General features: G+C 36.3%; 3 protein-coding genes across 5 annotated transcripts in view; 1 reads left to right on the top strand and 2 right to left on the bottom strand.

Annotated features, from left to right (window-relative positions):
- The window catches only part of bru3 (CUGBP Elav-like family member bruno 3), a 586,628-nt gene extending 581,764 nt beyond the window's left edge, over nucleotides 1-4,864 (bottom strand). The window contains exon 1 of the mRNA XM_076624916.1: nucleotides 4,837-4,864. The gene's annotated coding sequence lies outside the window, so the exon portion shown is untranslated. The remainder of the gene's footprint in view (nucleotides 1-4,836) is intronic.
- A 1,506-nt stretch (nucleotides 4,865-6,370) lies between these two features.
- On the top strand, nucleotides 6,371-10,621 carry Hem (Nck associated protein 1 Hem). Its single transcript, XM_033341328.2, has 2 exons — nucleotides 6,371-6,459; nucleotides 6,535-10,621. The coding sequence occupies exon 2, from the start codon at nucleotides 6,677-6,679 to the stop codon at nucleotides 10,043-10,045; it is 3,369 nt and encodes a 1,122-aa protein (XP_033197219.1). The 5' UTR covers nucleotides 6,371-6,459; nucleotides 6,535-6,676; the 3' UTR covers nucleotides 10,046-10,621.
- A 360-nt stretch (nucleotides 10,622-10,981) lies between these two features.
- Nucleotides 10,982-17,238, bottom strand: part of kuz (zinc-dependent metalloprotease kuz) — an 80,551-nt gene continuing 74,294 nt past the window's right edge. The window contains exons 11-15 of one of the 3 annotated variants that reach the window (XM_033341331.2): nucleotides 16,921-17,154; nucleotides 16,721-16,837; nucleotides 16,464-16,628; nucleotides 16,230-16,362; nucleotides 10,982-15,439 (exon numbers count right to left, since the gene is read on the bottom strand). In XM_033341331.2, coding sequence (XP_033197222.1) covers nucleotides 15,300-15,439; nucleotides 16,230-16,362; nucleotides 16,464-16,628; nucleotides 16,721-16,837; nucleotides 16,921-17,154 — 789 coding nt within the window. In that variant the 3' untranslated portion in view covers nucleotides 10,982-15,299. Of the gene's footprint in view, nucleotides 15,464-16,229; nucleotides 16,363-16,463; nucleotides 16,629-16,720; nucleotides 16,838-16,920; nucleotides 17,155-17,238 lie in introns of all 3 variants that reach the window. The other 2 variants (XM_033341330.2, XM_033341329.2) reach the window with 2 other exon arrangements.

The following is a 17,238-nucleotide window of genomic DNA, read 5'->3' on the forward strand; positions in this document are numbered from 1 at the left end:
CTAGCAGAGTTCCGTTCAACTTCATGGTGCTGGTACGGGGTATCGGAAATCGACGCATCGATCTTGAAGGGTGAAGAAACTGGACGAGGAAATTGTGGGTCAACGGTTGGGGTTATTCTCAACGCGTCAGCGCTTTAACTTTGCTAATGACGTCATTTACCTGTCTCAGTCCGCGTTATGTCACAAAGGATACAAAAAAAGTCGGCGACCGGCAAAAAGTTCTACGATCTCCTAAAAGAAATACTAGATAAATGAATCGTGTGGAATGTCAAGATTTTTCAAGCACGATTATCAAAACGAATAAAGATTCCCGCAACTGTGCGTAATTACATCTACTAAAACAAGACGACAAACTGAAAATTAAAATCTGTAGGAAATAAAACGCGTGCGCGCGCCTGTATATGCACGTGTGTGTATGTGCATAACGTAAACGTATTCAGCTTAAAGGCATTTAAATTTTGAAGCAGGATTTTCACGGACATTATTTACCAAACGCAGACGCACTACGCATACAAACATATGTAAATTAATTTACGTATAATTAACTTTAAAATTAAAAGTCTGATTACCAGGTGCGTATATCCACGAACGAGAACACTTAATTTTACCTCGTATCATTTGCACGTTCATCCCAACCCTTTACACTGAAACATTACCGTTCTAACAATACGCTTTCCTAAAATTACATCAGTAATTTTCATAAAGTACATCAGCATGGTATTCAGCGAGTACCGGTGGACAGATCTTCCTTTACGAAGAAACAAAACGTGTAAAATAATTTTCTTAAAAACCACAACTTCGTTAAAAAAGAAAAGAAAAAGAGGAAAAGATAACGACCGATCCGATGGCCGTTTGTTACCATTTCCTAAAAACCAATTTCTCGAAACCTAAGATAAATAAACAAACTGTAATGAAACTTATTATTGGTACTTGGAATTTATAGAGAAACAATTTCGAGTGAACATACGAAAACCAATTCTACCGTCGCGTCGCGTTGCGTCCAATGAAACAAGACCTAATCTGTTGGAATTAACTATACAGAGCTACGCAGATTAAAATATAACATATTATCGCATAACAGATTGTCCCAAGATCACGATACGTTCTAGCTGCTGCGCAACAAACAACGAAACATTAACACAGAACGATTTAAGTTCTAATCACGATAGACTGGACGTTACCGATTCTAAACCAAGTTCAGAGTTCATAGGAGAGAAGATACCGGAAGAAGGGAAGACTAGCGAATCGTAGAAGGTGAAATTATGTTTTGGTGATTGCCGTTTACATGGTACGGGCAGCCTCTATACTCTGCCAGTTCATATCGTAGCCAGAGAGAGAGAGAGAGAGAGAGAGAGAGAGAGAGAGAGAGAGAGAGAGAGAGAGAGAGAGAGAGAGTAGAAGGTACAGGCTGGAGGTTCCACACACAGAGTTCGTAGGACCATAGTCCCAGCTTCGGCTATAGCTTCCCTCTGCAGTTCGCCGGCTATTTCCCATTTGGCAGGCGAGCCAGACCCAGCACTTTTGGTGCCAACCGATAATTGGACGAATCGCAGTCATTCGCTTCGCGCGAACTCCTCTCCTCTCTTTCTCCCTCCCTTTCTTCCTTCTTACTTTCTCTTACTCTTGCACGCTGTATCTTCACCATCGTACATTCCTCTCTTTTTCTCCTTCTTCTTCGCCCTACTCCTTCCTCAGCGTTTCACTTGAACGCCATTTCTCTCACCGTTTATGCACATCGTGTTCACTCGACTCTTCGTCTTGCTCTCCGCGTTGACCATTCTATTCTCTGTCAACGTCTTCCGAAATGATCATTTCAGTGAAACTTCACCCCAAACAAACATCCACGGTGGGGGATTCGGCTCTCATGAGAGAGTAACGTCAACGAGAAGAACCTTCGACAATCGTGAAAAAGTATCGAATATACTAGGTATAAAAAAATACGTATCCTATGGATATGCGCACCACGTTACGATTCTTGACACTGCATCCTAATATCACTGCTGGAAAGCGTCGAGAATAACGGATTACGACACAAATGGAAAGTGGAAGTATTTAATCTTGGTCAGTTAAACGTATTCACTTATCGAAAACCTAGCTTCGAGAAGCTTAAATATACTCGTGGTAAGATTCAGGATTTCTATCGGGAGCAATCATAAGACTGTAAGAACACGAAAAAAAGAAGGGAGTTGTAGCAGTACCCGATAGCAAAGAACTTTCCAATGGTTTCGCCGGTACATAGTATACCACCGTTGACAGAATGTTTACGAGAGACCGACGAAACATAAGCAAGACCGCGACGAAGCGTAATCGCCGACAGGCCTAATAAGCCATCGATATCCCTACGGTCCTTCCGCCGAATACTCGGGAGAAAGCGTACGTGACCAGCGTGGTCGCGGACGCCTAACGAACGCGTGCATAGTGGGAATATCGAGTGGGCACAAAAAGAAACGAAAGGGATTAAGAGATCAGTGGTGACCGAGAAGTGTGATCGAGTAGTTGAAATCGAGAGTCGTGATTGAGCAGTCGTAAGCAAGAGTCGTGAATAAATTGTCGTCTGCACGAGTCGCGACTCGAAACTTGTAACGAAGCCTTTAAGCAACTTAATAAACGTATTGTTAAACAAAACGCCGAGTATTTCTTTGGCACCTTACACGTCCTACTACACCGTAGAATAAAGAAACGTGGCGATTGTTCCGTGTCATTTATAAAACGATTTCCACGTCAATTAATATACAACTTTGTTCAAAATTATTTTACCGACGTTTCTATCTGCCAACACTAATATTTTTACACTAAAATATCTCAAGGAAACGGAGTAAAAGAAATTCTGGTATAGCGAAGTAAACATGGTACAGTTGTGGTAACTTGAAAGCGTGATAATTACATGTACTTACAATTAGAGAGGTAGAATTTTTAAACGGAAAAGAGAAGAAAGAGATTCGTTGATTTCTCGAAATATGCTCTTTAGCAAGTTCGGGTACACTGCCGCTAAAACCTTGGATTTGCATTAGAGGCAATCACAAATTCACAGAGCATTAACTCCACGTTCAGAGGCGATAGAATATAGGCGTAGGTGATGCAAAGAGCGCGAATTGGCGAAGGGATAACGGGGTAAGGGCAGGAATAGGGGTATGGGAAGTATGCACTAACTGTAGGATCCATGCTATTTGCGCAAAGTGGCCTAACCTCTCACCGTCTTCAATTCCTCCCTCTTCTCCGATTCGACATAACCGGCTACATTTAGGCAGTCTTGAGGGAGGGGGGGGGGGTTAATACATTGTTTGCTCTTCGTTCGCTAAACTAAACCGCATTCGGAATTAATTGCACGTTAGGAGGCCACGGGATAATTAAAGCCGCCTCGATTACCCTCGCCCACCACCTCTTGTTTCCGATGCGTTGCTACCGGACGTCTTTGCCAGAATTAACTATAGTAATAAAACATTGTTATTACACCATAATGAAAGGTTATCGATTAAAGACACGTGAATGTACTTTTACGTAGTCTCGAAATCCTTGATCGCATAGCAATAAAATTCTTTCGATGAAATACAAATACTATGGACTACAAATGGAGCAGATAGAGTACGGGTTTCGAATAACAGCAAAATTTTGTGCGACTAACCACGAACGAAAAACGTTCGTTAAAAATATACCATTAGCGAAAAATAAGACGGAAGATAATCCAAACGATCAAAGAAAATCAATGAATTGTGCCTATAGAAGGATTAAAAAGCGATCGAAAATGTCGAAGATCAATGATCAAGTGCACAAACGTAACGATCATGCGTCATGGTCTTCCAAAAGTACACAAAGAGAGTGAATAAACGCAAATCGCAATCGTCTCCCTTAATAATTTATAGGTTTTTTCGACGTGGAAAACCGTCCACACGAGGGACCGCCAAGGAACCATTGTTTCCTAGCGTTCGACCAGCTTGATTGTGTTAATGAAAAATGGGAAAGAAGTAAAGTCAAGCCAATGGTTCTACATCGAAGGGTGCCGGCAACATTGGCTTCGCCGAAGAATAGCGGGGTGTAGCGGGAATTGAACGTGATCCAAAAGCGCTTATAAATGAATAACATCCATAAAGGATAAGATATCGAAGGATTATACCCATTATCATATATCTGCGACGGAATGCTTTTTTCTCTGCGCGTCACTGATATCCATATTTCTTTACAACTATCAGGTTTATCGATTATAAATATGTTTCAAATGTCAATGGTTTTATCGCGTAAGTACGTGCGCTGAATGTAACCTCAACGCAGTGACACATATATGTATATATATATATATATGTAGATATAGTTAGTTGCCTGGTAAATAAATACAAACACGTAACACGTGCAAAAAGAAAGATAAACTAAGAACTTAAATGTAAATATTGTGTCAATTCATGATACGAAATTTTTTACAAAATGCATTTTATACGTGAAATATCTCTATTTAGATTCTACTTCTTTAATTATGTTCATAGAAATATGAATTCGTATAGATATTTGCAGTTTATTCATTTTGTACAAGATGTTAATACCAAAAACCGTGAAACATCTTGTATATCGTAACATCTTTACTGTTTGTAACGTTATTTTCGCGTTATTATTGGACAAGAATTACAAAAAGAAACGCGTGTATTTAACTCCGTTATAAACTTCATTAAATAACTCAAAGAATGTAAAAATTTAGTTTAAAAATTGTATAAAATGAAAAATTATGCAATTAAATAAGTTTTAAATAGTTAAAAGACATTTTACCACATATAAGAATATACGCACGTATGTATATTGTATATACTAACAATGGTGCATGCTTATTATACAAAAATGCATTCGACTCACGATTAGATGCAAAGAACGTAGTCGTCGATATTGTTATGATCCAAGGGAAGTCATCGATCAAATAGCAATCGTCAAATTTCATGGAAGAAGGTTGAAAGAAATCTGTAACAAAGCATAAAAAATAACTTTTTTCCTAAAGACGAAGAGTGTTAATTATTTGGAAAGTTTGAAATAATGAAAGATTGATCTCTATTAAATATAAGATTTTAATTAATGATAACGTTTAATTCAAGAGAATGAAAAGTTTAAACTCGTCGAAGTTTCGATCAGATTCTGTGTTTTAATTGTTAATAATTAATGTAAAATTCATGGAATGTAATTAAGCGAAGCACAAAATTTGAATTCTGTCTATAACCTCAATCTAATTCTTGTCTTTTTATCCAGCCACCGTGCTATAAGGTGGCCGACAACTAAACTAACGCGTGCACTGTCACGGATGCACAATTATAGGCAAAATTCACTGTAGTGGTACCGTTGGACAATCTTTTACGGATATGTATCTTGGAAAGGAAGCCCAATGGCGATTACATGTATAGGAAACGTATAAATACGTTTGCCTTTATTAAAATAAATCAAATGTTACCTAATCTCCATGAAAAGCTTTCAGATTCATCGTCAATCATCGTGACGTCTTCCCGGGTTTCACGGCGTCACTCTAGCACTCTTATACTTCGAAGTTCCCCTCGCAATCAAACAATAATCTGCACAAAAGAAGACCAAAACATTGAAATAGATGTATAAAAAGAACAAAAATTAAACAATGAAAAATGTCAAATTGCATCTTGAAAGTTCATTCACTATACAAGAACTGCCGAAAAATATAAGTAAGAGTGTCAGTCAGGTGATCCACAAAACGAAAAAGCATCGAATGTCAGACCTTATCATCTTGTACTTACAATTAGTCAATGATATGCAGAACATCTTGTATGTGCTTTCATAAATGTATAATATTGTAATATACTGCATATTGTTACTGCAAATAAAACAATTCCAATTAATTTCTTACGATTTGTTTTATACAAATACAACAGTGTACATATTATTATCGTTTGTAATTTATTTAATTATACCTCAGTTATACTGATATATCTTTTTCTTTTAAATTGTTTAAGTATTATGTTTTGATCGTATATTTTTATAAATAACTCTATGCAAAATGTGTTCTTACCTATTCATTTGGCCATCAATTTATCTTTTGAATAAATAACGTAACGTATATTTCTTAACTAACATAGAAAGAGTGCGCTACAGGTAATATAGAATTACAAACATCTTTCCGAAAATTATGTCCATTAAATAGTGATTATTTGTACGTATTTTTTTAAATATCCTTCTTTTTACTTACATGTTTTACATAATTACTAATTGTCATAATCTTCTTCGCCATATACACACACGCCGATGAACAAGGAAATTTAGCTTTAAAAACGTTTATTGTTTCGTTAATATTTTAAAATTTAATAATAGTTTGGTAACATTTGTTTCGTTTGGAATACTGGTAACATAGCAGCTGTTGGCTACACTGTTCACTGAAACAGCGATACTTCACTTAATACGCGACGTACACAGAAATTTCGTTTTATGGTGTCATCGATTCGTATTAAACATGTAACAGCAAGAAAGGTAAGATATGCTTTCAACATTAAATATTACTTTTTTTTTTAAACAAACACGTTAAATATCTAAATTTTTTTGTAGGAGAAGAAAATCTCTCTATTTTGGCCGTATTCGGTAAAAGTAAATTGTCCCCAGGGGTGGGGTCTCCTGTCACTTAAAACCAAAGAAGTGAAAAGAGGTGAATGAGTTATGTCGATTTTGTAAAAAATAATATAATACAATCATGGCACGACCTATTGTACCTAGTCAACAAAAGTTAGCTGAGAAGCTAACTATTTTAAATGACAGAGGTATTGGGATGTTAACTCGCATTTATAACATAAAAAAGGCATGCGGTGATGCCAAATCAAAGCCTGGATTTCTTTCTGATAAAAGTTTAGAATCTTCTATCAAGACGATCGTCAGAAAGTTTCCTAATATCGATGTTAAGAGTTTGCAAACTATTACGAACCTTCGCAATGAGATTATTAAATCTTTATCTTTATATTATTATACCTTTGTTGATTTGCTTGATTTCAAAGACAATGTTTGCGAGCTTCTAACTACAATGGATGCTTGTGGTGTTCATATGGACATAACAATAAATTTTGACTTAACAAAAGGTTATTTGGATCTTGTTGTTACATACGTCAGTTTAATGATTCTTTTATCGCAAGTGGAAGATCGCAAAGCGGTATTAGGTTTATTTAACGCAGCTCATGAAATGGTACACAGTCAATCTGATCCTAGCTTTCCTCGCTTGGGTCAAATGATTATGGATTATGACGCTCCATTAAAAAAACTTTCAGAAGAATTTGTTCCTCATTCTAAATTATTAAAAACTGCTCTCACCTCATTGTGGCCTATTTATCCTGAGAGAAATTTATCCGCGGATACATGGAGAGCAGATCAAAAGCTCAGCCTTGTTGGAAGTCCTGGACAAATACTTAAAGCAGCAGCAACAGACACTATGTCTTGCGAAACTTTGAGCTTAGATAGAATAGAAAGATGGGTTATTTTAGGTTTCACATTGTGTCATTCGTTCTTAAATCAGGAACAGCCCGGTAAATTATGGACCACGGCTTTAGAATCTGGTTGGGTGTTAGCCTTGTTCAGAGATGAAGTTATTTATATACATCAATACATACAAACATTTTTTGAAAGTATAAAAGGGTATAGTAAACGGGTATCGGAAGTGAAAGAATGTTATAGTCAAGCGGTGCAAAAGGCTGGTTACAGACACAGGGAAAGAAGAAAATTCTTAAGGACAGCACTGAAAGAGCTGGGCTTAATTTTAACCGACCAACCTGGTCTCTTAGGACCAAAAGCGCTCTTAGTTTTGATGGGACTCTCTCACGCGAGGGATGAAATTTTATGGCTTTTGCGACATGGCGTTAATCCTCCGACACAAGGAAAAGGTAAAGGAAGGGGAGGCGAGGACCTAGTGGATCGTCAATTGCCAGAATTACTGTTCCACTGCGAAGAATTAAGAGCATTAGTGAAGAAATATTCCCAAGTACTTCAAAGGTATTACGTGCAATTTTTGTCTGGATTTGATGCACCTGCTTTAGATCAAATGATACAAAACCTTCCAGTTTGTCCAGAAGATGAAGGAGCGATTCTTAGTGATATGTGTTCAAAGATAGCTAGTCTAACAGTCAAACAAGTGGAAGATAACGAACTGTTTGATTTTCGTGCATTCCGATTGGATTGGTTCAGATTGCAGGCATATATGTCTATCGCAAAATGCAACATGAATTTAGCTGATAATAGAGAGTTAGCATCTTTTATGGATACTGTAATATTTCATACCAAGATGGTGGATAATTTGGATGAAATGCTAGTTGAAACATCCGATTTATCCATCTTCTGTTTCTACAGCAAAGTATTCGAAGATCAATTTCACATGTGTTTAGAATTTCCTGCTCAAAATAGATATATCGTTGCATTTCCTTTAATATGTAGTCATTTTCAAAGTTGTACGCACGAACTGTGTCCAGAAGAGCGTCATCATATTCGAGAACGAAGTTTATCCGTCGTTAATATGTTTTTAGACGAAATGGCCAAAGAAGCTAAAAATATTATTACGACTATCTGTGATGAGCAGTGTAACATGAGCGATAAGTTATTGCCAAAACACTGTGCATTATTAATCTCTCAGGTTGTAAATCGTAAGAAAAAAGATAAAAATAAGAAGAATATGTATGAAATTCATAAACCGGGTATAGAGAGTTACAGAAAAACCAGAGAAGAACTTACCACAATGGATAAACTTCACATGGCATTAACAGAGTTATGCTATGCCATTAATTACTGCCCTACTATCAATGTATGGGAATATACATTCGCGCCAAGAGAATACTTGCATCAACATTTAGAATCAAGATTTGCCAGAGCACTTGTTGGTATGGTAATGTACAATTCAGATACTAGTGAAATAGCTAAACCATCAGAATTATTTGTGAGCGTTAGATCTTACATGAATGTTCTTCAGACGGTTGAAAACTATGTGCATATAGATATTACACGTGTATTCAATAACGCACTTCTTCAACAAACTCAAGAATTAGATAGCCATGGTGATAAAACTATCGCTGCTTTATACACGCAATGGTATTCTGATGTTTTATTAAGGCGAGTTAGCGCCGGAAATATTTGTTATTCTAGCAATCAAAGAGCATTCGTTAGTTTATCGGTAGAGGGAGCAATACCTTTTAACGCAGAGGAATTTTCTGATATCAATGAATTGAGAGCATTAGCTGAACTAATTGGACCATACGGTATGAAGATGTTGAATGAAAATTTGATGTGGCACATAGCTAGTCAAGTGCAACAGCTAAAGAAATTAGTTGCTGGCAATAAAGATGTTCTTATTGCTTTGCGAACGAATTTTGATAAACCAGAAGTAATGAAAGAACAATTTAAAAGGTTGCAGCAGGTAGATAATGTGCTGCAACGAGTAACAATTATAGGCGTGATTCTAAGTTTCAGACAATTGGCCCAATCCGCATTGGTTGATGTCTTGGAAGAACGTATACCGTTCCTTTTAAGTTCGATTCTAGATTTCCGACATCATTTACCATCTGGTGATCCCATGCGTGTTGTTTCCGAAATGACTTCAGCCGCTGGTTTAACTTGCAAAGTTGATCCAACATTAACAGCAGCATTAAGAAGCCAAAAATCCGAAGTAGACGAAGACGAACATTTGCTCGTATGTTTGTTAATGGTTTTCGTCGCCGTTTCTATTCCGAAATTAGCTCGAAATGAGAATTCCTTTTATCGGGCGTCCCTAGAGGGTCATTCTAACAACATACATTGCATGGCAACTGCGATAAATAATATTTTTGGTGCATTATTTACCATCTGTGGACAAAATGACATAGAAGATCGAATGAAGGAATTCCTTGCGCTGGCATCATCCAGTTTGCTCAGACTAGGCCAAGAAGCAGACAAAGAGGCGATTAAAAATAGGGAATCGGTGTACCTTTTGTTGGACCAGATAGTTCAAGAATCACCATTTTTAACGATGGATCTGTTGGAAAGCTGCTTCCCATATGCACTAATACGTAACGCATATCACGATGTATACAAGCTCGAACATTCGCAGCCATAAAGTCATCGATAAAGAATGTGTTTTCAGCTTGCCACTCAGGGTCATTTTTTTTACGTCCATTACATTAAACATGGAATCAAAAGCATTTTCATCGACTCCGTTTAAAAACGGAAAGAAGAAGCGACGAACGTGGCAAAATATTCTATTTATAAAAGATATAGTTAGTAATATTTTGTTTATACTGCTTTAAATCGAATCGAATTCTCCAAATATATCGAATTCGATAAGTTTGTTTGGAAATGTATTTAAAATGTCCGAAAAGACAAATTTGCATTAATTTATTTAAAACAATGCATTTCGTATAGGGCAATACCATCACTTTCATATTTGATACCTGGCTTAGAATATTCGCTGACAAACGATACTACATCTTTTCAGTATTCTATTATACGTCATCTGTATGTAAGGAATGTTTTGTATTACAGGTGAATTATAAAATGCTATCTGTCTATGAATCGAAATATACACGTATCGTAAAATAGACACGTTAGAGACGTTCAATCTACATTTTCTAATGTACAATATTGTAACTTTTACAATAGTTTATAAAATAAATAAAAGTATCTACAAATTGTATTTATATGTATATGACGAAACCCTTTTGTTTTTATGTGGTTATTTTATAATAGCGAATAGCTAGAAAATAAACTTGAATATTTTAAAAATACTGTAAATTATACTGCGCTAATTTATAGAACTTGAAGTATTAATGAAATTACTTAGTCTTGCAAATCAAAGATATACATCTTTTTTGTCTCTCTAATATCGTTCTTTTCATTTGTCAAAGAAAATTTCCGATTTTCTTAATAATTTTTTAATCGATAAACATCGTCGCTCACACATACAATTTACGTTGAAAATTCAGATTTCCTAAATTATTGTATTGTTTATCGTCAATGAATATGACAGTGACGGAGGATATGGTAGAAAGTACAATTATATAAATGTAAAATGTATGCTTTATTTAGTTCTTTACAATGTTCTTGTTTTTCTTTTTTTTTTTTTTTATAATCACATTAACATAACACAAATGATTTACAATCAGATTCCTTTTATTTATAGTATTCTTTAAAACACTCGCCACGTTCTAGACATTGGGAAAAAGAGAGAGTGGTGGTCTGAAGCAACGTTCAGGCGATTGGTCAGTATCATGCTTAATAAAACTTACATCAAAGTATCAATTGAAAACACAGAGCTTAAAACTGTTTGTATGAATTAAAAATGAAATAAAACACTACGGCACATAAAACATAAAGGCAACTTGGTGATTTTGTGATATCCAAGTAATACTTTCTACGCGTAGAACGTATGAACTCTTGGTGAAACGAAACAACATATGTATGTATGTACTATTTTAGCTAAAATCATATCGGAACGGACATGAAAAATTTAACGTAGATGAAATTAATCTCGGATGCACGATGTTGATAGGTCACCACATTTTTGGATCGATAGAAAAAATATAATCTTCGATTTCTTTTTGTTTCTTCCTTACTAACATTATGTACAAGTGATAAAGTAGTGTGCATTTCGTCACGATGACACACGTCTGGATTAAGATAGCTACTTTAAAGATGCTGTTTTTTGCAGACATTCAAATTTTCTTTTAATCGAAGAATTTGCTCGTGCCCCACAAAAATTGTTTATCACATAATGTGCTGCAAGATGCACAATTACCGAGTAATGATAATTAATAATAACAATAATAATAATAATAATAATAATAATAATAATAATAATAATAATAATGATAATGATAGGACGCGATCTTAATCCAGACAGCGCAGATACGATTGAGCTTAAGCATACGTAGCAGAGACTCCTCGGAGACAAATGATGAATGAAAACATACTTTTGCTTTTTAATCGCTATAATTCTCTCGATACGGGCAAGCAACGTTTTTTTGTCAACTAGACACTAGAATACTTGGTCCCATTCTACGCTCGTCTTAGGCTTCTCTTTTCGAAACAATGCCATTATTTCTCTTCCGTTTTCTTTTATTTTGATCTTGTATTCAGTCGTTTGAATCGTTTTTATGGCAGTGAAATGGAAGCAAGAATAATCATGAACGGTATTGAAACCGATGGATTCACCTACGGATGAGTAGACGAATACGTCCTCTACGCATCGTGATTACTGATTAAACGGCAGTCGATACCTGACTTTTGGGGAAATCTCATAATCAGTCGCATCAAAAACAATAAATTATTGTTCCTTGCATTATCATAATATACGATAATTATATAAATACATACGATAAAAATGATGTTAACGTCACGTTAATTCGAATACATTTTCCCAAGTAGATTTATAGCGCGTTATCGCTTATACTTTGAAAAGTCGTTCGACCCTCTTTGCTACGCGTTACTACGAATGGCAGTAAGTTGTACTCATGGATTGCCATGAAACACTTGGAAATAACATAATTAACTTTTATGTTACGATCGGACGAGCGATTACAAATGGGACCAAACGGAATCCTGTTGCATCTATATGCAAGAAACTTCAAAACTGCTTAAATAATCTATCTCAAACGATCCAGTCCGGTCCACGTTGGATCGTCGTTAAAAAAGTCATTACCTTAAAAACCTAAGGGCTCGATTACACGCACATACAGGCATTCGTTCGTCATCCTTAAATTTCCGTCCCGATTACAAAATACAGGATAATATTTCGCTATAATACAGATTTGATATAAAAACAAGTATTTTTTTATATTCGCTTTACCATTTGTTATGGTTATATAATTATCGTTTATGTATATATAATATCAATATATGTACACAGTTTAACACTCTCTCTTTTATTCTTTCACGCCCATTCTCTTCCCATACCTTTCCTTCGCTCTTTTCTTCTTTCCCACTTTCGCACGTATCTCGCATCAGCTTTCGTATGATCCACATTTTTTTTAATCACATTGCGACTATTGTACATTTCCACACGATCCGCAAACTCGTATTTCCTGCGATTTGGCGGACACCTCCTTCTTTTATCTCTTCATCCCTGTTAATGTTCCTTCTGTCTTGCACGACTCTATGTTTAAAATCGTTAAGTTTCTGGATCATCGTCTAAACGAAATCTATGTCTTCGTAGCGTATAAACTATCTGTCGTAACGTTGAACGGTATCTAATGACATTTTTCATCACATGTAGAACGAGAAGAAATAGGAGACACATTTCCTTATGAAAATATTGCGCTAAGCCTAACGATGTTCGATCAAAAACATTGGACAAAAGAAAAACCCTAGGTTACGATATTAATAAATCGTTATTATATCGCTATTGATAGTGATAGTAAATATCTGCACATTCGATTATTGCCTCGAATAGAAACACATGGAACAAATTGGACAAAATTTGCGCAAGAAGGTTCGACGAGGGACGAGTAAAAAAATTCAGTCAATCACGTATAACATTTTGGCGTTTCGAGAAAGGAAGTGTATATATCGCGTACAATTTAGTACGATTCGCCGTTGGACACGTGCGAATTTTGTTTGTGTGGCATACGAGTATGCAGCAGTGCACAAATGAGCCCATGTATATTAAAACACGTCTATATCTCAAAAGGAGGGCTCGTCTTTGGTCCGCGTTTACGGTACAGCCCTCTATAATTGTAAGTTAAAAACCATATTTAAATACAACTTATAACATTCGCGATAGCGAAGATAAATTATCATTTGCAATAGATAACTAATTAATAATAGTAATAGCCATAATAGTAATAATAATAATAATAATAATAATAATAATAATAATAATTAATAGTAATAATATCGTTAATAATCAGCATAATTATAATAGAACCGATATTATTCGATATCATTTTCAGCAGAATGATCGTTAATGAAATATAACTATAAAAATTTGTTTCTTGATACTTTTCTCCCATGTTCATAGTCTCTCGTAACTTTGCTCGTTTCAATTGGCTAATAAAAATTAGTATAAGAATATTACATATCGTTAATTATTATACTACAATGGTAGAGATCAAGTGAATGACCTGCAATAGTTTGGTAATGGTAAACGCGCTCTTTCGCTGCGGAAAGCGGTGGTATAATCACAAAGACTTTTAGATTTAAATAAAATAATATCCTTATAGGCTATAACTTATGTATAAATGCATTAAAAAGGAAATCGTATTTAAACATTTTGGCATTGCTTATTAATTATCTTTACCTATATTTGTATAAAAAACACTAGTAATTAAAAGCTTAACTTTGAACAAAGAACATGCAGTTGGAAGAACATTGAAATAAAAAAAAAAAAGAAAAGAGTCTGTCTTTTAAAATAGTACTATAATAGAACAATGTACATAATAATCGCGTACAAGAGTTAAAAGGCACAAGGTACGTTCAATGGGAGCTTTTCAAAAATTACGGTTATCATCCTAACACTTATTCCAAATATATATTGTCGTCTCCGTTATCCCTTTGAACTTCCCTTCTTCTTCTAACCAACAGTCTCCATGTATGTATAAAAGTATGCTTTCCGGAGCGAAAAACACGCAAAAATTCGACTTCATCGAGAAATCGAGGCATAAACGCTACTATGCAATCTTGGCCATAAATGTTTTTTACATCGAACGACAAAAATACGTTGCGTTCAATATTACTCAATATTGCTGTGCGAATCCAGCGTTGTCCACAGAAATAAATTTCCACGACTTCGATCTGTACATTGATATCAAAGAATTTCGCGGACAAAGAGATTTATCGAGAGCCTTGTAATTTTGATCGAGACACGAAAAATATTGAATGGCAACACGGAGGAATCAGCAGGAAACATTTAAAAGACGAATTACAGAGAATCGCATAATATTAGTCTCTTAACGATTTCTCAGTGTACGTCCAACCATCACGTCCAACGGCATCGTTCGTTTTGTTTTCGCAACGTCGATGTCCTCGTACGTTTGCCGATGAAAATCAGCTCGACAAAAGCTTAATGTCAAACGAGAAGTCTCGATATATCACCACCATTGATTATATAATACACTTGTTCAATTTACAATTTCCGAACCAGTTCCCTCGCGCGCGAGTTACTTGAAACGAAATAAAAACGTAGATCGGCGGTCGTCGGAACTTTCAAATGCTTTCGATCGCCCTCTATATTCTTCCATTGATTCCGTCGATCTCGATTACGAGAGATATCGTATGTTGAGTGAATCGGCTCGTTTCACAGTTTGGCATTAAACAAGAGAACAATTTACGGTGCAACGTTGAGACCGTCTCTCGTCCGTGATAGTTCTCTAAGGTCGTCACACCTTGTTGTGATGCCTCATCTCGTAGGCTGAGGCCCGCCCCCCTCCCCCGGAGCCCGAATAGGCGCCGGCGTACAGTTCTGGATGATTGGACCGGCCGTAGTTGGGTGCTGCGCTGCTACTGGGTGGCGCACTAGCTGTGGGAACCGAGCGATAGCCTGCTTAAAGTTTACAAAAGTATTCGATCGTGAAAAGATATATCGAAGCCAACTAAACAACGAATGTACCGAGATAATAAGTTAGTCATTATTGCTACAACCACTTGGCTCGTTAGAAAAAATGACAAAATTTATCATGCACTTCATTTTTTCAATTACCAGCAAGATGATACTTCTAGCAAGATCCACTAATCATACAAAAGCCATATTTCGCAAAAATACTATCGAAATTAATACGAATGATGCGTAAGCGGAGTAGATACCGATACTAAATTTTACTTTGATATTAACGATCGAATGAAAGTTCTACCCGATGGCTTTCGTCGAATGGTTATGAAAGAGAGACTACCAGGAGCAAATACAAGAATTCACAGTGACATGGTGATATGGAAAATGACTCGTTCATCGTAGAACATCGTAGCCATCTATCGTGATTTTCCTATCGCGATCCTATTCGTGAATTTGCTCCTACCAAGGGTATAAAGTATAGGCCCCAGCTCACCTCTGTAGGTCATAGAACGATAGTATCAGGTAGTGATGCGCGTCAATCAATGCGAGGAAGATGCAAACAGGAAAAAACATTGATGTAGTTGCAGATCACACAGGGACAGATACATAACGGCAAGCTTCTTAGCTTGAGTTTAATCCATATTTTACCAGGTAATAAACAAACATACGGTACGTATTAGAACGAGCAACATTTATTAGGATCAAACTCGAGCAACGATAGCTGCATTAAAAAGCGATCGAAATTATCACGTGGATTTACCTTTGGGATAATATTGGGCACCTCTACCCTCTCCATAGCCGTGAGAGGGGCCCCGAGTAGCACCATGGCCCCCTTGATTTTGTCTAGGAGGTATACTTCTGGGACCGGCTCCACCTCCGCCATGTGGATGTCGCTATAAAAACATAATTGCGCCATTTTTTATTTTAAAGAATGCGAAAACTACTTATGTTTGATCATTTACGTTATATTTTATTATTCTTATATACGACATACCATTCTTCTCAGAGTATTCATCGGTCTTCTTAATGTATCGCTAATACGTCTCGCTGGTGGTTTCTTAGGATTACTCGAAGGAGTATGAACGGCACAGCACTTGATGAACAAACCCATGAAAATAATAAAGGCTATTCCCATTAATAGTACTGCCCACCAGAATTCCTAAGATAGAAAACGTTTGATATTACATCGGTATAATCTCGCATGATGTAAAGTGATGTAAAGTCCAGCGTATAGATGAAATTCATACTTACAGTTATCCATTGTGCTACTGTACGTAACGTGTCCTTATTGAATAAAAGATTCTTCAGTCTGGCTAATGGTCCTTCCGCGTCAACCGCTCTACACTTCAAAAATACATCACAATATCCCTAGAAGGAGCGTTCTGTCGCTATTAAAAGCTCTAAACATAAACAGTAAATTTATAAAGTAATATATAATATTAGGTTTTTACTTGAAAGTTATCACAAGGTGATCCAGGCCGGAGGCTAATTCCACCTTCAGGCAGACCAACAACGTGCGCAAATTCGCTAGTACTACGGCAGGTCGATGGATCGGTTCCATTTTGACAAGCCAATTCGCACAATTTACGTTTATCGATATTTGGAATTACGTTACTAGTCAAAAAGCACTCGGTCAGGTTCCACTCTAGGCAAATCGATCCTGTACACTCGCCATTGATGCACAACTGCGAACAAATTTTCGGGACGTAATTTCCAAAATATCTGTATGCATCGTTCTACGTAAAAATCTCGTCAAATTTGAAAGCTTC

The sequence above is a fragment of the Bombus vancouverensis genome, chromosome 15 (genome assembly GCF_051014615.1).
Source record: "Bombus vancouverensis nearcticus chromosome 15, iyBomVanc1_principal, whole genome shotgun sequence".
Taxonomy (NCBI): Eukaryota; Metazoa; Arthropoda; class Insecta; order Hymenoptera; family Apidae; genus Bombus; species Bombus vancouverensis.

What these genes read in the sequence shown, in the direction of transcription:
- Hem (XM_033341328.2), top strand. Translation starts at nt 6,677, where the DNA reads ATGGCACGACCTATTGTACCTAGTCAACAAAAGTTAGCTGAGAAGCTA.